The 25676-nt window shown below is 17.6% G+C and overlaps 1 protein-coding gene across 1 annotated transcript; it reads left to right on the top strand.

The window, feature by feature from the left end:
• Positions 1–334: 334 nt before the first annotated feature.
• Spt-i (Serine palmitoyltransferase subunit I) lies at positions 335–22966 on the top strand. Its single transcript, XM_064078512.1, has 13 exons — positions 335–364; positions 766–838; positions 1785–1856; positions 3019–3079; positions 6175–6304; positions 9347–9436; positions 9982–10089; positions 11970–12065; positions 16396–16518; positions 21064–21120; positions 21174–21293; positions 21430–21516; positions 22910–22966. Exons 1-13 carry the CDS (start codon positions 335–337, stop codon positions 22964–22966), a joined length of 1104 nt encoding a protein of 367 aa, XP_063934582.1.
• Positions 22967–25676: the final 2710 nt, after the last annotated feature.

Genomic DNA, 25676 nt, shown 5'->3' with positions numbered 1-25676 from the left:
TTCTTATAACAATATATTTTTTTTTTACTTATAAAAATATTTTATAATAATATTTTATAATATTTTTTCTTACTTTTTTATAGGAATTTTAGTTTTGCTTGTAATATTTTATTATATTCATTTACTTTTTTATAGGAATATTAGTTTTGCTTGTATATTTTTAATTATTTTTTACTTCTTATTTTTATAAGCAATTTTTTTGAAGGTAATATTTAAAAGTATATAACTTTATTTAGTTTTGCTTATAATATTAATATTTCTATTTTAACTTTTTGTTTTTTATAGGCATTTTTAATAGAAATATAATATTTTCTAACTTTTTTAACTTTTGTTTATGATAATTATTATTTTTTACTTTATATATGTCTAAGCATTTTAAGTAAAGTCAAAAAGTATATTATAACAAGATAATGTTTTTTTTAATTTTTTTTTAAAATAATATTGAAACTTTTTTAGTTTCTTATTTATTATTATTATTTTTTTCTTAAAAAGTATTATTAAATCTTATAAAGGTTATGTTTATATTATTGCTCACTCTATTTCCTTTATAGTTTTTCCCATATTTATAATTATTATAAGTATTTATTATTATTTTGAGTTCTGTCTTTACTATTTATTATAAAATATTTTGGTAAAATTGATATATCATTATAATTTTTATTAAAGTATTAGAATATTTTGTTGAAACTTTCATTATTTTTAGAAAAAGTTAAGTTTTTGTTTTCATATTATTATTGCTTCGTTATAATTTTTATATAAAATTAGGAGCATACTATTAAAGTCCTTCAAAAGTATGGTGTGGGTTCTTGCGGCCCGCGTGGCTTTTACGGGACTATCGGTAACAGTTCTTCCCTTCTTTTGCAACTTCTATAATGATATACTTTACATGAAGTGGATATTTATGCTTAAATATTATTGGTCACTTTTTATTTTATAAGAAACATAATTTGTCATATTTTAAGTTAACATTTTTATTAGCTCCATTAACGATTTTTTTGGTCGATAATTATGATTAATTTAAATATGCTATATTTGGCTATTCATTTTTAAAATTCGTGCCTTTTATTTAGGCGACTATTTATTTTCTTTAATTTTTTTTTCTAAACCTTTTTTTATTGCTAACTATTTCTTGTTTACAGAAATATTGTAAATTTTTTCCAAAACTTTATATACATATATTTTTACTTATACTATTTTTATTCTTTTATAACTTTTATAGTGTATATATGCATACTAATATTATTGTTTAAACTTAAAATATTCAGTAGTAAATTTATTAAAAGAAATTATTCTTAATAATATATTTTTATTAGAAAATGCATATAAACTTTTTATATGATACTTAAAAAAAAATTCTATAATTATTTTATTTACTTATAAACTTTATCCAATAAAAAAATGGAACGAAGACTGAATAACTTGGGTGTTTTTATAGTTACTGATGCAGTTTAGGAAGAGGCGTAGAATTTTACCCTAATTAGGCAATAGTTATGTGCCTTTTTTATTTAAAAAGAAGGCGTCATTTTTTCTTATAATAATGTAATGATTATATACTAGGCGGTTTATAATTTTAGTTGGGTTCAGTTAGCTATAAAGGCAGTTTTTTATAAATCCAAATGCTTTTAGTTTCATTAATTTTTTTCAACGTTTATTCGGCGTCAGTTGATATTCCATTTTCTTTTTGTATTTTAATTTTTAGGAAAAACGTTATTATTGGGTGACACTTTTTTTTCACAATTTTTTGTGTACTGCGTTTTGATTTAATTTTTTCATTACTTTTTTAGATGTTCATTTGATTCTTGAAAATGAACTCGCAAAGTTCTTAAACGTTGAAGAAGTTATTATTTATTCTTACGGTAATATTATAAAGAGCCTTATGTATATATTTATAGCTTTTGTAGTTTTTACTATTAAATTTTTAGAAATACATAAAATAATTATAAGTAAATTTAATTAGTTATTTACAATTAATGTATATAACTAAAACTATAAAAAAGTATTATTAATAATATTATTATAAAGATATTAATACTTTTAATTATTTATAGTAAAATCATATTTTTATTTATTAAAATAAAACTCTTAAGAAAGTATTATTAATAATAAAACATAAAAGATAATTATATTTATTAATTAGAGTAAAATCATGTATTTATTTGCATTAATAAAACTTTTTAAGAATTAATATTAATAATACAAGATATTTATTTTTTTTTATATTTATTATATATAGTAAAAGAGTAAATTTATTTAGAAAAATTACAATAATAAATGTAGTTTATAATAATGATAATTAAGTTTAAAGTTTTTAAAGTGTGTAGTAGTAATACCTTTAAATAAATAATAAAGGTTATTATTATTATATAATAATAACAATTAATAAAACTTTTAAATAAAAAAACACCTGTAAATTTACTTTATTTATAAAAATAAAATAAATATTAATTAATAAAACTTATAGATACAATGATAATTTTACTATAGTATAAACATTAATAAAACTTTTTTATTTACGGGTAATACTAATAAATATTAAGTAGTAATAATTTAATAAAAATGAAAGGTAATATTATTTATATTGCAAGTAATAATGAATTTGATGTAAATTTTATTTTATAATAATAAAAATTACTATGTAGCATAAAATTTTTTTTTACAATTGTTAAAATAAATAAATATATCACTATTAACAAAGAGGAATATCCTTTTTACTAATAATTTTATTTTATAGTATTAAATATTAATATTTAGTAGGAAAACTTTAAATAATAATAATTACTATAAATAAATATAAAGTAATAATATTATAGTATTAATATAGGAAGAAAATAATAATAAATTAATATAACTTATTTTAACTTTTTTATTTTTATAGCCATTAATAAAACTTTTATATTTAATGATTATTATTATAACAATGAAGTATAAATAATTTAGATAATTTATTTTTAATAATGATATATTAAGTAAATAAATTTTTTTTATTATAAAGTAAACCTAATATAATAATAACAAAAGGATTTGCGACCAATTCTTCTGCCATTCCGCCTTATTCTGGCCGCTCGGACATAATATTCTGGTACTCATTAAGCTCAATGAATGTTTCAATAAAAGCTATTGGTTGTTGCCTTGGAAATATTTTCGTTTTACTATAATTTAATATAATATTATACTTTTTTTTCTTATTATTATAAAAATTTCAATAATAAGCTAATTTTTTATATGTACTTCAGATAAGTTTTTCTTTACTTTAATATTTTATAATTTATTTTTTATACTGAAAATTTTTACTTTTTTATATATTTTGTAAAGTTTTACTTTTTTATTGCTTATTATATTTATTGTAAAATATATATATATTATTAGTATTTTTTGTTTATCTTTTTTTAATTATATTCATATAAATTTTTATACTTTTATACTTTAAAGGTTTTACTTTCTTTTTTTTTTATTATATCTTTTACGAAATATTATCTATTTGGAATTTTATATTATTAACTTTTATTAATATTTTTTTAGAATATATATATTTTTTTATTAATTTATTAAAAAATATATATTTTATTACTAATTCTAATTTATTACATATAGAAGTTTTACTCTTTTTTATTTTTTTATATTTTAAAATATTTTATATTAAAAACTTTTTCTATTTATAATTTTTTTGTTTTACTTTTATTCTTTTTTATATATATTTTTTAAAATAATATACTTTTTTATAATTTTTAATATTTGTTTTTTTTGTACCATAGAAAATTCTTTTGTATTATTATTATATATATATTTTATTATATTTCTTGTAAAATATTATTAATTTAGAATTTTCTTCATGATATAATTAGTTTCTTATTGTACTTTTTTTGTTTTATTATATTTTATAAAATATTATTTATTTAAAATATTTAATTTTTTGTATTTATTATAAAAAATTTACTTTTACAATTATTTTATTATAACTTTTTATTATTATTTTATTTTTTATTATTTTTTTACAAATATCATTGTAAATTTAGTATTCATTTATTTACTTTTATTCCTTATATTTTATAAAATATACTTAATAAAAGTTTTATTAAAAAATTTATTTTTTATAAGTTCTGTCTAATGTGTTTTTTGATATTTTATATTTATTTTAAAAGTTATGTGTCCTTTATGACAAAAGTTATACTTTTTTACGTATTTGTTATTTATTTAAAAGTTTTCATTAAATAATTTATTTTTTAGTAAGACATTTTTTTATATTTATTTGTATATATATATATAGTTTTGTTATATTTAGTATTTATATTTTCATCTTTTTTTTAAAGTTATACTTTTTTATAATTCTACATTATTTATTTTCTTTCTTTTTATATTTCATATTTATGTAAAGTTTAATTATTTTATATATATATTAAAATTTTTATTTATATTTATTAACCACTTATTATATTCATATTTTACTATTATATTTTTATTATTAAAGTTTTATATTAATATTTACGTGTTGCCTACTATTTATTATTAAGCCGCGTTAGTTTTATTTATTATTATTATATTATTAAGAAGTTATATTTAAATATCAACTTTTTTTTAACGTTTTAGTAATCTTATATTATTTTATTACTAATAAAAGTTTACATATTAAAAATTTTTATTAACTATTATTTATTACTGGGAAAACTTTTATTTTGTACTTTTATTTGCTTGTTGTTCACTATTTTTTAATATTTATTTAAAAAGTTTTATTTCTTTTCTTTTTAATATTTTGTTGTTTTGTTATTATTTATATATATTATTATGAAAAGTTATGATTATTTTTATTTTTTTACATTTTTTATTAAATATTTATCACATATTTAAGTATTTTAAATTTTTCTCGTGTATTTCTGATTTTTTATTACTTTCTTTTTCGTCTTTTTTTTATATTTATTATTAAAAGTTTTGTTTATTTATATTTTTCCATTATAAAAGTTTTATCACATTTTAAATATTAATATTTTTTAATGTATTCAAATTTTTTTATTCTACTTTTTCTTTGTTATAAAATTTTTTTGTTTATCTATATTTTTTGCATTTATAAATAAATCATAATTGTTATAAAATATGTTTAATTTTTTTTCTACTGTAGAAAGTTTTATTTCTTTTTCTTTTAATTTTTTATGTTTTATTATTATTTTTATCAGTTTTTTTATAAATATTTATCAATAAAAAGGTTATAATTTTTGTTACTTTGATATTACTTTTGTCTTTCAGTATTTTTTATTGTTATTATAATTTTTTATATATATATTTCTTTAGTATCGAATTTTTTAATATTTTTTAATTTTTTGGTTTATTATATTTATATATTATTATAAAAAGTTTTATTATTTTTCTATTTTATTTGCATCTCTAGTTTATTAATTTTTTTAGTTTTTACTATTTAACATTTTTGTTTATATTATTATTTTTATTTTTTATATTATACAAAGTTTTATCTAATCATATTTTTTTTCCTTTTTATTATTGAGTATTCACTTTTTTAATTAGAAGTTTTTTATTTTTCAAAAAGTTTTATTTATTATTTTTTGTTTTATTATTATATTTATATATTATATATAATGTTATATATTTATTTTTTTTACATTTTTTTAAGATTTTTTATTCTTTAAGAGTTTTATTACTTTTACATTTTAATATTTATTATTACAAAAAAGTTTCATTTATATATTTTTATATTTATTCCGTAAAAATAGTTTCTTTACCTTTTTATAATATTCATTGTTTTATTAATATTATTATATTAATATCAAAACTTTTTTTATATTTATATACATTTTTCCATTTCTTATTATTTTATCTCAATTCTACTTTTAAATATATTTGAGTTTTTTTATTTTAACAAGTTTTATTATTTTTTATTAAATTATTTTATTTAAATAATGATAAAAAATTTTTATTTATTGAATTCCACTTTTTTTTTTTTACCTTTTTTTCCTATCAGAAGTTTTTTTTTCTATGTTATACTGTATATATTTTCTTTGTGTGCTTATAATTATTTTTAATATCACTTTAATGTTTTATTATTTTTGTAATTTTTTTATTATATAAATTGTTTTATTTTTTTCAATTTTTTTATGTTTATTATAATCTATTTTTTACAATTTTATGAATATTTTATAATATTTTTCTTCATTTTTGTACTTTTTTTAGTGACGAGGGCCTCTCTTTTTCGAACCAAACTGGCTTATTAGCTGCCAAAAGTCGAGTTATTTGGTTCCGGCATAATAATATGCAGCATCTCGAAGAACTTCTAAACCAGCAAGCTCAAGAAGATCGAAAAGTTTTTTTTATAAATTAAAATATTATTAAAAAATAGAAGTTTTTATATAGAAAACTTTACTTTCTATTATTATTTTTTATTCAAGTTTGCTATGGATATATAATAATAATAATAAATATTTTCCTTTTTATGTTAAATAATATTTTCTTTTTATAAATTTATATATAAAATATTTTTTTTCAGAAATTGTAGGACGAAATCTTTATTTTTTAAAATTAATACTAAAAGTAAGATAACAGAAATATATATAATAAAAAGTTAAAAATATGTTAATAACAAAAATAACTATAAATAATATTAGAAGAAAATTAAAATAACAATAATAAAATCAGTAAAAAGTGCAAAATACAAAAATTTAATACTTTTAAAATATTTTTTTTGTTCTACTTTTATGAAAATTGAAGATTAGACGTTTTAAATATTACAAATAAATATTAAAAAATATAATATTTTTTAATTTTTTTAAAAAATGAGTTAAATAAATTATTTTCTAATAAACTAGAAAAGTTTTTATATAGAATACTTTTATTTTATAATATTTTTCTATAAAAAATATCTTTTGTTAATTTTTTTATAAGATTAAGATCAAAACTTTTATGTAATAGTATAAAAATTATTATATAATAATAACTGATAAAAATAAAAAAAATATTAAAGATTTAATAAGAAAAAAGTTTTTTCATTTTATTTTAATATATAATTATATTTTTTATTACAATTTTATAAAAGTTTCAGATGGAAAAGTTTTTATTTTTAAAAATAATTACTTAAGAAATATTTTTTTTAATTATCATTAGAAGATTTTAGGTAAAAACTTCACTTTTGTTATATTTTTATATATAAAAAATATTTTTTTTACTTTTATAAATTTTTTTAATTACTTTTCTTGTATATTTATATAGATTTTTTTTTTTTAACTTTTAATATTTGAAAGGTTTTAAGTATAAAACTTTTACTTCTTTTGTATTTTTAACACATGAAAACTATTTTTATATACTTTTTATTATATATTCTGTTTTTATAAAATATTTATTTATTTCCAGTAAAATTTTTTTTTTGTGATTACTTTTGTATATATTTAAACTCTTTTCATTACTTTTATTACACTTTATAAGTTTTTTTTATAAAAGTTTTTTTCTGTTTTAAGAATAAAACTTAACATTTTTGTTATATTTCTATATGTTTCTAAAGTTTTTTTCCTGTATGTTGTATGTTATTTATTAATATTAAATAATAAAAGTTTTTTACGAGTTGATTATAATATTATGCACGAAAAAAAAACTTTTAGTTAGTTGGAATTTATTAATAAACAAATATTATGTTTCTACTTATTTATTACTCTTTAGTGTTAAAGTTTTACATTCATTCTATTAATAGTTAATAAATTTATTTACATTTATTACTATTATTATTATTATTAACTTTTATAAATGTTTATATTTATTTTTCTTATAATAATTTATTTACTTTTTTATATGATTTTTTTTTGTTTATACATAATTTTCTTCTTCTTATCATCATATTTTATTTATTATTATTGCTATTATAAAAGTTAATGTTGGTTATTTTTTTTCCATTGGATTTTGTTTACTATATTATTTTTATTAACTTTATAATATATATTTTTAGTTTTACCATTTTATAATATATTTATAATATGTTACCACTACTATACTAGTTTATTTTTTTTATATATATATAAAAATTTGTTTACTTCATTCTAATTACTTTCTTCTTTCCACTATTTTTATAAGTTTCTATATTAAATTTTTGTTTTCTAAATAATATTTTCTTTTTATTATACATTTTTTATTTATTACTCTTCTTATATAGATTTATGTTGGTTAATTTTTTATACAATACTTTTGTTTACTTCTATCGTTATCATTTTACTTTTATTTATGATAAATTTGTTGCATTTTTATTATAATATATTTTTTATTTATTATTATAGTTGTGTTATGTATATTTTATTATTTATTATTATAACGACAATTATTGTAGAAGATTATACTTTTTCTTCATTATTAATTATCATTAATTATTATTAGAAAAGTTATTATTACTATCAAAGTTTTAGTTCCTTATTTTTTTCTATAATAATTATTCATTATTTTATATTTTATTTTAATTATTATTATATTCATAAAAGTTTTCCTTTATAATTTTTTTTTTACTATTATTTTTATTATATATTTTTTATATTTATTATATGATCATATTATTATCAAACTTTGTATTTATTATTATTATTATTAAATATCTTAAATTTAAATTATATATAACATTATTACTATATTTTATACTTCATAATATATTTATTTATAGTTTACTTACAATTATTACTATTTTTCTATTTACATTACTTTTTTATATATTTATTATCATTACAATTAAATTTTACTTATAATTATTTCTAATTTATTCATATTATTTTATAATAACTTTTACTTATTATTATTATAATAAAAAACTTTACTATATGATATATACTTTTATTAACTTGTATTATTAATAGTATTTATAGTTTACATATGATTTTTAATATTTTATAGAATTAATACTTTATTTTTTTTAATTTTTATAATTATTATAAATAAAGTTTTACTTTTTATGATTATTTCTTTTTTATATTTACTTTTACTTGTTATAATTATTACCATTAAATTTTATATTTTTACATATACTTTTAATAGTTTTTATTATTAAACTTTTGAAATTTTTGTGTTATAATAAATATATAACACTTTTATATTTATTCACCTTATAGTTTACTAAACCATTTATTGCTTTTTTGTTATAGTATATTTAATATTATTACAACTAAATTTTACTTATTGTTTTTATATATTTGTATTTAATTGTACTTATTTCCTTATTAATAAAAAAATATATAGTATATGCTACTTACTATTATTATTTTAATGTTTGTTTATATTTATTATCCTAATTATTTTTATATTTATTCTTAGAGTATTTCTATATTATATATATAATTTTTTCTATATATTTTTATATTTTTTTTATTATAAATAAAATAAGAATCCGAAAAAAGCCAAGCATATACGCCGCTTGATAGTCGTGGAGGGTCTCTATAGAAACTACGGAGATATCTGTCCTCTGCCGCAACTCGTACGATTATTATTATTCATTATAATAATAATGTTCACCTTATAGAAACTTTATCTTTTTATCATTTATATATATTTTTTATTTGAATGACTACAAGATAACTTTTACTTTTTTTATTATTTATACATATTTAGAACTGTAATTTAAAAAACTTTTACTTTGTGTTATATAAATATATTTATTGTTTTAAAAAAAACTTAGTTATTATATACATCTTATATTTTTACTTTTCTACTTATACTAAAAATTTGTTATTATTATTGAATACTTTATAAAAAAAGATATACTTTTTATTATTATAAATATATTAAACTTTTCTTATTTCCTTGTATATTTATTATAATTATTATGAAAACTTTATAGGGCGTTTTGCTTTTTATTATTATCCTGAATACTTTTTAGAAAGTTTGTTATTTTATTATTTTTATTAAACTTTTTGTATTTGCGTGTGTGTTTATTATTTTTATACTATTCTTTCGTATTTTTTTTAAGTATAAAAATTTTTTTATTAGTATTTTTATTTTATTTTTTTTTATATTCAACAGCTTCAGTTTAAAAAAAAATATAAATGCCGCATTTTCATAGACGAAAGCAATTCTTTTGGGGTTTTGGGAAAAGGCGGCCGCGGAGTTACAGAGCATTACAGTATTAATGTACTAATAATATTATTTAATAATGATTTTTACGTCTTATTATATGTTTTATTATTTTAATATCTGAGCTATTACTTCTTCTAATTATTATATTTTACTTGTTTTAATATTGATGTTTACTTTTGTTATTATAGTAATTATTATACTTTTTAATATTTTTTAATAATTATTACTTCTTTTTTTATTATTAATATATATTTCACTATTTATAATATTGATTATTTTTATTTGTTCTTAGAATAATTATACTTTTTCATTAGTTTAATAGTTTTACCTATAAATATTATCATAAAATTATACTTTTTTTATTTATTAATAATGTTTACTTATTAGTAGATAAAATAATGGCTGTTTTTTATTCATTATTAAAGTAATTAAGCTTTATACATTTATAAATAATTTTTACTTCTTCGCATTATTATGTTTTTACTTTGAAATAGTAATTTTTTTATATATAATATTTCTTTATTTATTAATAATTTATAATTATTGTTATTATATATATATTTTTACTACGTATTATTATTATTATATTTTTCCTATTTGTAATAATATTTTATATTTAACACTTTTATTTATTAATTATTTATATTTATTGTTATATAATTTACTATTTATTATTAATTGTTTTACTATTTCCAATAAGAATTTTATTATTATTATTATCATAATTACACTTTTTATTATTTGTAAATTTTTTCTACTTGTTATTATTTTTATTATATTATCACAAATATAATTTTCCTTTTTTTATTATTTATGTAATACTTTTACTTCTTGCTATCAAATTATCATGTAATAATAAATTTGCTTATTACTATAATAATAGTTTTAAATTTTTTATTATTTTCAAAATTTTTTCTTATTATGGTTATTTTTATTCTGTTCTCATCATTAAAAGTTTTGTTATTTATTTATTATTCTATTATTTATAGTTTTTATTATTTAGTATAAATTTAGTACCTATTATTGTTTATATTTATTCAATTTTATTACATTATTTATTATTATTACTTTTTCTATTATTTAATCATTTATTTAGTAAATAATTTCCACTTATTATTTTTATTATTTTATTATTAACAATATTTATTTATAATTATTTTTTAAGTATTTTACTGTTCATAATGATTTTTATATTTTTCTACTTCTTTTATTATAAAATTTATTATTGATAATTTATTTATTATAATTTTTTAGTAATGCACTATTTTCACAATATATTTTTATATTTTTTTAATTTTTATTATTTATATATATTTCGTATTAATATTCTTTACTAATTTCTATATCTTTATTATTTATATTACTGCTATTCCTTTTTTAAATTATTATTTATCAATCTTTAATAATTTTCTATACTTTATTATTGCAATATAATTATTTTACGACGTTATCATTAATAATATTTATAACATTCTCTATTTCTTTTTATTCGCTATATATTTGGTATACATAAACTTATTATTATTATTTCATTACTATTTAAAAAAATTTATATATATAATATATTATTTACTGTTTTTACAATAATATTATTATACTCATTTTTTATTTATATTATTTTAGTAATAATTATTACTTTTTTATTTTTATTATTTATTTTCATTACTACCCTTTTATGTTTTTTCATATTTATATATTAAATATTATTATTACTATTTTATGTTAAACATTTTATATTTTTTTAATATTTTTATTACTATTATTACTTTTTTTATTTTTACATATTATTTATGTATATATTAAATATTATTAATTATTTATTTATTATCGCTAATATTTATATTATTTATTATATATTTTTGTATATTATTATATTACTATTACTTTTCTTATGTTCCGTATTACTTATTATATTTATTATTATTATCATTAAGCCTGAAGACGTCGATCAGATATACGCCTCTATGGAAAATGCTTTGGCTTCTGTTGGTGGCTTCTGTGCCGGTTCTAAATTTTTAGTGGACCATCAAGTTTGTTTTTAAGATTATATAAATATAGATACTTGATTATATTGTTTTTCCTGAATTCTTATAATAATATTAATAATGAAAAGTTTTTTAATATTAATAATAAATTTTTAATTTTTAATAATTATGAAAGTATTAAAAAAAATTAATTCTAATATCTAGTAAGCAATTTTTTTATAGAAGTAATAAAGTATATAAATTTTATGTGTAAATATATTTTTAATAGAAAGAATATAAAAAGTTATTATCTATAAAGAAAAACCTATTTTATTATCATATAAGAATAAAAATAAAAATATATAAAAGTTTGTACAAGAAAATAAATCATATAAAATATTTATAAAAGTATAAATTATACAAATAAATCATATAAAAAAGCTGAGAGATAAAGAAATAAGAAAATACAAAATATATTATTATTTATAATTATAAAAGTAAAAAATATTTTTTTTGAAGATTTATTATAATTCAGTTTTATTAATATTAATAATTTAATATTTTTTCAAAAAATTTATGTAAATATTATAAAAAATTTTAAAATAAAAGTTAAACGTCAAAAAGGATTATTATATAAAAAACTAAAAAAATTATTGGAAAGTTAATAAACCTTTTAAAAAGTTTTATTATAAATAATACTCCATTATTTTTCAAAATACTTAAGTAATTGTTATTATAAAAAATAAATAAGTTAAAAGTATAAATGATTATTATAAATTTAAAATGCTTAAAAAGAATAATATCCAGAGAAAAAGTTTTTCAAGAGCTAATAACATTATATTTTAAGAAACTCGTTTAATAATTTCATTATACACAAATAAAAAAAAAAGTTAGAACCTGAAAAAAAAGTTATTTTAAAGATATAATTTTTTTTTAAAAAAATAGTTTTATTTATTATAAAAACTGCAAATGAAGTTTTAACATAGAAAACATGAAAGCGAAAACTTTTTTTAATTTATAATTAAAAGCCTTGAAAAGTTTTATTATCTCTTTATAAAATTAGAAATTTTTTATAAATAAATATAAAAAATAGAAAATATTTTGTAATAAATTTTTTTTTGTAAACAAAAAAAAATGAAAAAAAAGTTAAATATATTTTTCTCTAAGTTGGATAAGGAAAATAAATAATAATAATAAATAATTTTTTTTTCTAAGAAATACATGAAATGAAGGAATAACTAAAAAAAAAAGGTTTAATATTATTTTATTAAATCGAAATTTTACATAAAATTGGATTAAAAATAAAAAATAGTAAATATTTTTTAATAAGAAAAATATAAAATTTAGGGATTTTTTATTTTATGAAATAACTAAAATGTTTTTATATTATTTTATAAAATTTAAAATTATGTGTTATAAAAATTGAAAAAACAATAAAAATCCGATAATAAAATTTATATATAACAAACTTTTGATATATTTTATTAACTGAAAAAAAGAAATAATGATAATAATATAAAAATATACAATATTTTTATAAGTTGAAGAAATAATTTTATTTCTAAGAAAAAAACTAAAAAATTTTAACAATATTTTATAAGTTTATAAAATTTAATGAAATTACAAAAGCAATAAAATTGATAATAGAATTTTTTTATTGAAATCAAGTTTTAATATATTTTTTTTAAGTTGAAAAAGTAAAAAAAAATAGTAATAAAAAAATAAAATATTTTATTCATAAACTGAACAAATTAATATTTTACATTTAAAAGGAAACTAAAAAAGTTTTTAACATTATTTTATAAAATTTACAAATTTGTATTAAAAAAATATTAAGCAACAAAAATTTGATTATTAGCAAAAATTAGAATAATTTTTATATAATTTTATGAAGTTAAAAAAATTGATTTTAATAAAATAATAATAAATTTAATGTAATGAAAATATAAATTGAAGAACTTTTATTTTTATAATTTTAGATTACAAATACATGAAAGCAAATAAAAAATCTAATAATAAAATTTATTACTGAAAATAAAAATTATAATAAAATTTTAATATAATTATTTTTTTAAATTGGAAAAGAAAAATTAGTAGTACTAAAGAATAAGTAATAGTTATTTATAATAAAAATATAAATTGAAGAAATTAATTTTATTATATTTAAAAAAAAAAGTTTTAATATTGCTTTAGTATTAGAAATAGTTTTTTTTTATATTAAATACTATTATTATATTGAAAATTTTTTTATTAACATTGTTATAATATAATAAAAACTTATATAAATATTATATTATGCTTCAAGTAAACAAAAGGTTAATTAAGTAAAAATAGTACTATTATTTTATTATAGCTCTTAAAAACTTTGTTATATTGAAAAAAGAAACTTTACAATGGAAAAAAATAATAACTTTTTTTATTACATTCCTTATTTATTAGTACAAACTACTAAAAAAATTGTTTAAACTTTGGTTCAAAAAAAAAACTTTTAAATTTAAAAAAATTTATTATTATTATATTTTTATAAAATTTTTTTTTAAAAAAATATTAAGACAAAAAATAGTACAGTACTATTTTATTATGCACTTTTTATACTTTTATTTATAAAAAAGGAAACTTTGTGTTATTATAAAAATTAAATTTATTTATTTTTTTTATAAAGACATGAATTGCAAAAAAAAAGTTTTATTATTGCTTTTATTAATTATTAGTTATTAGAAAATAAATAATGCTGTATTATATTTATTAAACTTTTAACTGTTCATGTATGTAAAAAGAAACTTTTATAATAAAATATTTTTATTTTATTTAATGAAGAAATAAAGTTTATTTTTTATTATAACAATATTAACTTTTTTTAATTAAAATTTTAAAAAAATATTACTTCTGTCTAATAATTTTTTTTTACTTCACTTAAATATTAAATTTAAAAAAGAATTAAATTTATTTATTTATGCATGTTTTTTTACTATTAAATAATTTTTATTATAACTTTATATATTTAGTTACTTTTCTTATACGCAAAGTAAATAAGCATTAATTATTATTTATAAAAAACTTTATTTTATTTATTTTATGTATTTATATTTTTTTAACTTTTATATTTAACTATTTTTTAATAGTCACAAAGTAACAAAGAGTTATTATTATTAATGAAAACTTTTTGTACATATTATTTTATTTATTATACTTTCATATACTTTTTTATATTTATTTTTATATATATTACGGAGTAAATAAGCATTTTTTATTATAGATAATAACTTTTTATGTTGATATTATTCCTTTATTTATTTTTTATATATTTTATATATATATTAACGAAGTTAACAAACCAAAAATATAATATTTAAAAACATTTTTTGTTATATTATTTTTTATTATAAATATGTATTTATTTATTACTACATTATATTATAACTTTTTATGTATTTTATTTTACAAAGCAAAGAAACAATTGTAATTATTATTCTGGAAACCATATTAACTTTTACTATACCTTTTTATTTTTATAATAATAATTTTAAATTTTCTATTAAATTCTCTATTATATAATTTATTTTTTCAACAATATTTATCATTATCTTTAGATTTTTATTATTAACTTTTAATTTATTATTATAATAAAATTATATTTATTATTACTTTGAGATTTTTTTTGTTTGAATAATTTTTATTATAACTATATTTATTATTACGTTTAGATGGACAGTCCTATATATATTATTTACTTTTAGATTTTTATTGCTGATATTAGTTTTTTTTATATTTTTTTAAAAACATATATATTATTTCTATTATTATACTTATCGTTTAATTATTGATACTATATTATTATTTATAAAAAATATTTCTTTTTACTTTTAGACTATTTTTTTTTATTTATTGTTATTATATTAATAAATATATATTTCTTAATACTTTTAGATTTTTAAAACTGTTGAACTTATTTTTATTATAATAAATATTATAAAAAAATATATATATTTTGTTATTTTTTATCATAATTTTATGTAAAAAATTTATTAATATTACTTTCGATTTATTTTTACATATAATAAAATATATTGTAGTTACTTTTATTATTGCTGAATTTTATTTTTCTTATATTTTTATTATTAAAAAATAATTTATTATTACTTTTAGTTTTTTACTTTAATTTTACTCATTTTTATTATCTTATTTTTTAATTTTTTTATTTAATTTATTTTTTTATATTATTATTACTTTTTGAACTTTTTTAATTGAGTTATTGTATTATTATCTTTTCTAAGAATAATACCATTTTATTATGTTGTTTTTTTTTACATTCTTATTTCATTTTTATTCTGTCTTTCTAAAAATTATTTATTATTTCTTTCAAATAATATTTTTTCATATTATATTTTTTTTCTAGAGACTTCAAGGAAAAGGCTATTGTTTTTCAGCTTCGCTTCCTCCTATCAATGCGGAGGCGGCTCGCTTGGCTTTGCAAAAGTTACAAAAAGATTCAAAACTTTTAAACAATCTAAAAGAAAATGTAATTAATTTTTATTATATAAAAATAAAATATTTTTTTTAATAATAAATAATTAATAACTAAAAGGTTTTAAAATTCTTATTTTTTATATTTGCTTAAATTTAATACATTTGTGTAGACTTGAAAGTAAGCAAGTGATTAGAATTAAAAAAATTTGTTAAAGCTTTTTATATAAAAAAGTGAAATAGTGAAGAAAAGTTTATTTTATTATTTAACTTTTTATACTAATAAAAAATAATACACAAATTGCTTAAAAGTTATTATAACTTTTTAGAAATTAAAGAAAACTTTAAAAAATTTATAAAATTGTTGCGTATTAAAAATGTTAATATAATTTTTTCTAAAGAAAAAGTGCAAAGGAAATTATTTATTTTTTATAATAATAATAATAAAATTCATATAAATAAATGTTGCTTAAAAAAAACGTTAATAATTTTTATTAATTTCGAGAAATTTACGAACTTTTCTACAGAAAATATCGATTTTTTTATTAATAGTAATAGTCTATAAGGAATTATTTATATTTTACAATAATTAAAAAATTATAAGTTGCTTATAAAAAGCCTTTTTCCAAATTAATAGAAATTATTTAAAATTCATATAGAAACTATTTCTTTAGTTATTAGTAGTAAAAGTTTATAAGCAAATTTTCAATACTTTTTAATAATTAAAAGATATATACTTATATAAATTTGGCTGTTGCATTTCAAGAGCATTTATAATTTTTAAATTAACATTCCAAAATTTTATTAACTAACTAATTATGTTATAAAAAATATTATATTACTTTATTAATAGTAAATATAAATAAGTAAACTATCAATACTTTAATACCTAAAAAAACTACAAAAATTTATAATCTAAGTTTTACGAAAAGGCAAGTAAACCTTTTTTAATTTTAAAAGTTTTGAAATTTTTAAACACTAAATTATGTTATAAAAAAATTATTTTTTTTATTAATGGTGAAAGTGAATTAGCAAACTCTTAATACTATATTATGATTACTTTTTTAACGAAATTTTATATGAAAGAATAAAATTATTTAAATTTTATAATTTTGCTTTTTTTTTTTTTAACACGCGCATTTCTTAATGATAATAAATTTAAAATTATAAAAAATAAAGTAAAAGTAATAACTTTTGAGAATTAAGAGTTAACTACTTTTTAATCTTTTGGAAATTTTCTACTCTTTATGTATATGAATTTCTTCTTTCATATTATTATTATTAAGCCATCAGCTAAAGAAAAAATTAGTTTGAAAATATTTTTTAACAATTTACATTTATAATTAAATTAATTTTAAATTTCATATAAAATAATATATTTAGTTCCTAATTATAATAATATTAATTATTTTTTATAAATAGTAAGAAGTGTTTATTTGGTGCTCATATAAAATAATACTGATACCTTAAAAAATAATTTGGTTTTCAAAAAGATTATAGTGGGAATTAGATCTGCCATTATCACTTGTCATAAAATATTTTTTTTATAAAATATAAAGAAATGGTTTATTTAATACATAATTTAAAATTATTTTAATTCATAAAAAAATAATTTAGTTTTTAAATAGGATTATGGTGGTAATTAGATCTGCCGTTGTCAAGTTAAGTAGAATAATTTATAACAACATTTAAAGAAAAAGTGTTTGTTTGGTACACAGTAATTTTTTTAAAAAAAGTAATATAGTTATTTAAAAAGATAATAGTAAAATTTGGTGTTTTTTTGATACATAAATAAAAATAATACTGGCTTCTTTAAAAAAATAAATTAATTATCAAAAAAGGTTATAAGAAAATTGGATTTGCCATCTGTTTAAGTAAAGTAATTTATTTATAAAATTTAAAAGAGTGTTTATTTGGCACACAATTCATAAGAATACTGATATTTTTAAAATATAATTAACTTTTGAAAATAATTTAGTTTTTAATAAGTTTACAGTAAAATTCAAATCTGCCTTTTTCAATATAAATAAAATTTTATAGTGTGCATTGGTTAATTTATTGGGTTCAACCTTCATTAAACCTCACTAATTGCTATCAAAAATTGTCCAAGTTGGCTCCCAATCTTTGTTTCGTAGAGATTTTGGCCGTTTAAGAGTTAAGCTGGTATTCTTTATGGTTAAGCGGTTTTTAAAATATTTAAATTTATTTTTTAAATTTTAAAAAATTAATAAATTAAGAAATTTTTTCTTTTTATTTTTAAAAATATTTATAAACTTTCTATTAAACTTTATTGTTGTAAAAATTATTATAAAGTAAATTATTTTATAACAAGTTTTTTTTATTTCCTTATAAATTAAGAAATTTTTTAGATAAAAAAAATTCTACTATAGAGATTTATAAACTTAGGGCAACTATGCAAAATCAAAAAAAATTGACTTACTTTCTTAATACTAAAATATTATAATTAAAAAAAAAGTTGAAATCTTTTAAGTGAATTTTAAGTACATTCTCTTTTCTGATTTATTTTTTAAATCATTATTAGTTCTTGAAAGTGTTTTATTTTTCGCAACTACTAATCATTTGGTTATTATAAAGATTAAATTTATATTAGATTTCAAAAAAGTATTTTTTAAGCACATATGCTTTTCGATTTTTAATAACTTTATATATTTTCATTAATAATTTAAAATGAATTATAATATTGAATGTTTATTATCTTCGTCATAACGAAATAAGTAAGTTCTTGAACTCAATTAAATTTTAAAATAAAAAGTTTTTTACTTGATATTTTATTTTAACTTTCTTTACTATTTATATTAATAGCTAAATAAAAAGGTTTATATTAATGTCGTAAAGAAATAAATTTTTAGATCCAGCAGAAATTTTATTTCTTGGAGAACATTTAAATTTAATAGAGAAAAAAATTTATCCCTTACGTTTTTATTATAAAAACCAAAGATTAAATTTTAAGATCCACCAAAAATAAATTTATTTAAAAAAAAGTAATATTGTCATCGGAAAATTTTTTTTAAATTTTAGGGTCCAAAATTAAATTCTTTTAAAAAAAAAAGAAAGTTTTTATTACGTAATACCTATCAAAATTTTCTGCTATTAGTCCAATTAATAACAAAAAATTTCAAAATTACATTTTAAGATTCTCCAAAAAAAAAATTCCTAAAGATCGTAAAAATTTTATTAAGAAAAAAGTTATTTACTAAATTATTTATTCTATAAACTTCTATTGAAATTTTGATTTTAGTTAACTAAATAAATTTTTATTACCAGCGGAAAAAAAAGCTAAAATTTAATTTTTAGATCCACCAAAAATTAATTATCGAAAAAAAAAATCAAATTTAATTTTAAAATCCACCAAAGATTATTTTTTATAACATATTTTATAAAGAATTTTTTTCTTAATATTTTATTATAAACTTCCTTAGAGTTGCTAATTAAAAAACATTTTGTTAACATCGTAAAGAAAATTTTAGATTTTTTAAAAAAATGAATTTCTATAAAACTCAATTAAATTTTATATAAATTAAGTTTATTACTTAATATTTCATTATAAACTTCTATAATAATTTTTATTTTGGTTAACTAAAATGAATACATTTTATTATCGGAAAAAAAATTAAAATTTAATTTTAAGTACCACCAAAAATTAACTTCTTTTAAGGATTCATTTAAATTTTATTAAGAAAAAAGTTTTTTTACATAATATTTTATTATAAACTACTCTACTTATGTTTTTACATCGAGTAAAAACAAATTAATAATTAATTTTTAGATCCACCAAAAAAAATTTTTTTTTAAAGTTCCTTTAGATTAAATTAAAAATAATTTTTTTTTACTTCTTTACTAATTTTCCAATTGTTAACTAAAAAAAATTAAGAAATCCGTTTAATATAGAAAAAGTGAATATTTATTTACCATAAAAGTTGTACAAATTGTTGAAATCTAATAATAATTTTATATTAAAAAAAACTGAAAACAAAAAGGTTTTATGTAAAAGTTCCAAGTCATAATAAAGTAGTAAATATAAAATTAAAAAAGTTTATTTGAAAATTCTCTTATCAGAAAAAATCCAAATGTTTTTGAAATTTTATGGTTTTTTAAAAAAAACTTAATTGCTTCGTCTTAATGAGTAAAAAATAGATTATAAGATTATATAATTATATAGTCGAAGAAATTTATTTGTTTTATGTCCAACGCCAAAAAGATATAAACGCCAGATCAGCGCCAGCGATTTTTTTTAAAAAAAAAAGGCACATTATTATAATAATAATAATGATAAACTTTAATATTCAATTAATAAAATAATCCTTAAAAAAAATTACATTTTATTACTCTTTATTATTTGAGGCTGATTTAATAATTTTTTTTGCGGTTATAAAAATATAAAACAAAATTTTATTATTATTATAATTATTAATGATTATTATTACTCTGTTTTGCGTTGCGAAAAGTTAATTTCGTTAACCTATTAAAACTTTTTTTTTTAAATTAATTGTAATTTTAAATGACAATTTATTTTTTCTTTATTGAGATTACATTTCTATTATTTAGAAAAAAGTTCATTGTTTTTTATTTTTCTTAAAAGGTTGATTTTCTTTGGAAGGAATTACTATCCTTCCGCATGAAACTTCATATTTGTGGGGTACTTTTAAAAATTTAGAAATCTAATTAATCTGATTGCAGCGTTATACGTAGTATAGACAGATTAGCCCAATTATTCATCTTCGTCTTCCAGAATCTGCAACAACACGCGAAGAAAAAAAACAAATTCTTCAAAGTGTTGTTGATTTTTGTTATAATAACGGCGTTTTGCTGGTTTATTTTTATTAATTTATTTTAATAACTGAAAACATTATTTTTTTTAATTAAAATTTATACAGAATCAAATTAACTAATTTATTGTTAATTTTTTATTGTTATTATTTTTTTCAAAAAATCACAACTTTTAAAGGTAATGCCGGAGTATATTGAATCTGCAGAAAAGCATCTTCCCGAGCCGAGCATTCGAATCACCGTTTCTTCAAAACATACTAAAGATGTATTATTAGTTTTTAAATCAAGGAACTTTTGAAAATTTAATTAATTTTTAATAATTTCCTTTTTTTATATAGTGATACGTTTAATTATGTAATTTCTTTTTTAAGCGAAAAACTAATTATTATAATTAGCAGTAATGGCAAAGTTTATCCGCACATTTTGGTTTAAAATTTACTAGAAAAGTTTGTTTGAAGTAAATCTAAGGAATTTTTTATTATTCAAATTTTAACGTTTACTTGTTTCTTCATTATTGCGAGCGTCTGATTATTAATTTTTATATAAATAAAAAAAAAAGAAAGTGTTATAATTTGCGGTAATCGCGGAGGTCACGCGCTCATTTTGGTTAAAATTTTACTTAATTATTCTTTGTAGTAAGCAAAAAAAAATTAAAAACTTTTAAGGCTTAATTTAAAGTTTCTTATTTTTATTTATTTTATCTCAAAAGGTTGTCAACATAAATTACTGCTTTGATACATTTTTTTAATAATTTAAGGTTTAAAGAGGGATACAGGTGGTTTGAAAATTTAAGTTTTTTGTCTAGAAATAAATATAAAGTTAAACAATTTCTTTTAAAAATCACTGATATTGTAAATTAATTTAAAATTCAAAAAAAATATTATCTGAGGAACTTTACGGAATGATTATATTTTTAATTTACTTTGCGGGTTGTTTTACTACATTTTCACTTGTGAAGCGACTTTTTGTAGAAAAGTGATTAAATTATAGTGATAACTATGCCTGGCTATCTTTTTTTAAATTGTATAATTTTAAATTACAACTATTTTATAAATTTTAAATACTTCTAACTGCTACACAATACACATTTTTTGCATCTTTGCATCAGCATTTTTTTTTTCTTAAAATATCATTATAACAACTTGAAAAACAAATAATTTTTAGAACAAGTAATTTAGAACAAGTAATAATCATATTTTAATTAAATCAAATCTATGCTCGGCGTGAATGACTTATTCATGCAAGCAATAGCAAGAATTTAATTTTGATTCAAAATAAAATAATAAATCTTTTATAATCCATAAAATAATGTTACAAATTAGTAGAACAGAAATTATATATACCCCTGTACGCCTTTAGATTTAATTAACGCTATAAAAATTTGTCCCAAATTTATTAATTTTTATCAATCACTTATAATTATCCATGTATTTTGTTACTAGAAATATAAGTATATTTTTACTAGTTTTGTACTTTTTTGATATTTTTTAAAAAAATCTCAATCATAATTTAATTTTCCAGCCGAGGTTTCTATTTTAAAATTCACTTTTTAGTTAAAAGAAAGATAATAGTTTATTGAAAATGAATTCACAGTAAAAGTTTTTTTTTTATTTTGCTCAACGTTTTTATCCTTTACCAAATTAACTCTTTTATTTAAGGAATTAAGAAAAGTAGCCTGCACGGTTAATGAAGCTTCCCTTTTCGCCCTCGGTTAATTTAGACAATTATATTTTCCAATAAAAAATAATAAAAATTAATTTTTTTAATTGAAATATCAATTATAATATTAGTATTCCCCTTTATATAACTAATTTGCTATATAAAATACACTTATTGACTCGGGGGATTTAATGGAAAACTATATTTTATATTTTAGTTTTATTGTCTAAATACTCGTGAGGCACGCCAACTTTAAGTCCACACTTAAACTTCATTATACTATTTCTCATAACACATATTAAAATGCTGTGTTTTCTGCTGGAAGCCACCTTCTGGGCTTCAAAAATAGATGCTTAGCTCTTTCTCAGCTTGCTTACAATATACTGAAGTAAATTTGAAGGAGATAAACTTTTAAACTCAAAAAATATATATCTTTGAGGCACATTTTACTTGGGCATCCAGACTAATTTTGGATCTCTAAATTTATTACTAACTACTCTACGAGAAGTCAAGTTATTTGACATCAAATAATTTTTTTGTTGGGAAGTACAAACTTCAGGAAAGTAATACTATTATTATAAGCAGGAAGCTTTTATAAAGAAAATAACTTTAATTTTTTTAAATGTTTAACTTACTATAGTGACATCCATTTGTAATATATAAAACCTATTTTTTGATCTAGTTTATATTTATTAAAAGTTGGTGTAATTTAAGCCTGCGATTGAACATAGAGATTTAACTTGAGTGCGTCAATACTCCTACATCTTAAATGTAAACATAATTTGTGTCTCCGAGTTATACATCACACCGGGAGCTTACTTCACATCTTTCTTATAAGATATCAACTCGAAGGGGACGAGCGTCATCTTCCTCGAGGTTTAGGAAAGTGATAGTTAAAAACTTATAAAAAAAAAAATAATAATACTATTACTAGAAGTTGCATAAAACACTTTTTTATTACATATAACTTTGCTTAATTTTTGCTTTTTTAGTTTTATTAACGTATCTCCTGGCGTGGTCGACGCAGTGATAGCGCATATTAGTTTCAAGCTTGTATTAAAACAAAAACATTCTTTTATTCATAAAGACTCTTCCGATGCTTCACCTAATTAACAAATTCAAATACTAGCTCTCGGTCAGATAATCATATATATTTTTTACCCGTAACGAGGGCTTTCAAAACAGGCAACTGCAGCATATAAGCAATATGGGCGTTTACAAAAAGTGACGACCACAGCGCGAGCGTAGTTTTGAGAAAATCAGCAAATTTGTGCTAATTGGTAAAGGAGGCCAAAAATAGTCTTCGCGAATGTACCCTTTCCGTCGCTTAGTTCGAGAAGAACTGGTGGATGATCGCACGGCAGTGCGTTGAGCGCTTCGATCGCCGTTTAGAAACATATATTTTTAGTATGGCGACATCTAGTACGCTCATAATGCCTGTCGCCGTTAAGTGCATTAGGTGTTGTGTACTAAAGATGCATAGACCCGCATTCCTCAGCGCAGGCCTCGAAGACGCGGCCATTCGGGTTATCGAACCGGCTGTTTCTTGAAAGGCGGTTGCAGTTTACAATTACACGGTAGTAGCTTCCGCAGAGACTTAGACAGCGAATACAGATACGGGTACCTAGTCTGCCTAGCATATGGAAATTCCCACTGCCTTGAGACCTTTCAAAGCGGGTAGATATATCGGATGATAAATGGTTCGTCCATTTAAGACAGTTATACCGCCGAGCGCATGAAATCCAGTCTTGGCGGTACGTTGCAAAGTTTTACAGTTTAATTGTAACGTTAGGAAAAAGAGAGGTCTTGTTTATTCCGCACGGAATAGTCATCGACTTTTGCTGCTCGTATTTTGATCCAAACACCTTTCGTGTTCTATAATTCTAGCCCTTTCATAGTTTTGTGCATGGTGAACAGAAGCGCCGTTAAAATCGCTAACAGTAGTTATGAAAACTATAGGGGTTTTGATTGAACCTGAACAAGTTAAGGAAGATTAAGAAGTTCTCGAAGTAATGGTATTGTGTGGAGCGGGCATTGACTGTGTTCGTTGTCTGCTCGCCGCTGGCTCCTGCGAATAGTATATGCAGCCGCAATAATCAACGGAGTGAGCCTCGCCACAATTTGCCGTGTTGCTAAAACTTTCCGAGTTTTTATAAATTGGGTTGTTAAGTGATCCTCTCCACATTTGACATATCGCGAGGCCGCAAACAGAAACTTTCAAAGACCTGGCAGCGGTGGCTTTATCTGGCGCAGATACCTTTATGTAATCCCTCCACTTTAACCTGAAGACTGTTAACGATCACACCTCTGTACGCGCACCATTGGTAAAGGTCGCTTCACGGGTATATCGTCGACGTGTTCTTCGTGTGCATTCTTGCCACAGGAAGAGCTGAGATACTTGCGTGCGCAAGTCTCCCCCGACGTATTAAACGTCGAGATCGCAATGGAAACCGCTTAGTAAGATCTTTGAAGGCTTGGCTTTTTTAAATAATTAACAGGAAAAACGGTGTAGCGCTTCAACACGAATAAGCGATGTGATGACGCAACATTAATCTGCGATTGCCAAAAATATTTTTGCTCCTTGACGTGCCCCTGGATTTTCAGAATTCGGGCGCAGGTGACCTACAGAAATTTTAAAAAGTAACTCATTTGTTTTAAGCAGAGAACAACGGGTGTACTCTTTATTTCGCTTCAGAAAAGATGCAACAGGCGGAAATATATCCTTCTAAGTTTATACCGATTAAGTTTAGAATGACCTACACTGTT

Source organism: Zophobas morio, unplaced genomic scaffold, assembly GCF_036711695.1.
Source record: "Zophobas morio isolate AGI-343-1 ecotype UQ-CSIRO unplaced genomic scaffold, CSIRO_AGI_Zmor_V1 ptg000223l, whole genome shotgun sequence".
Taxonomy (NCBI): Eukaryota; Metazoa; Arthropoda; class Insecta; order Coleoptera; family Tenebrionidae; genus Zophobas; species Zophobas morio.
This window is presented reverse-complemented; position numbering and strand designations above follow the sequence as displayed.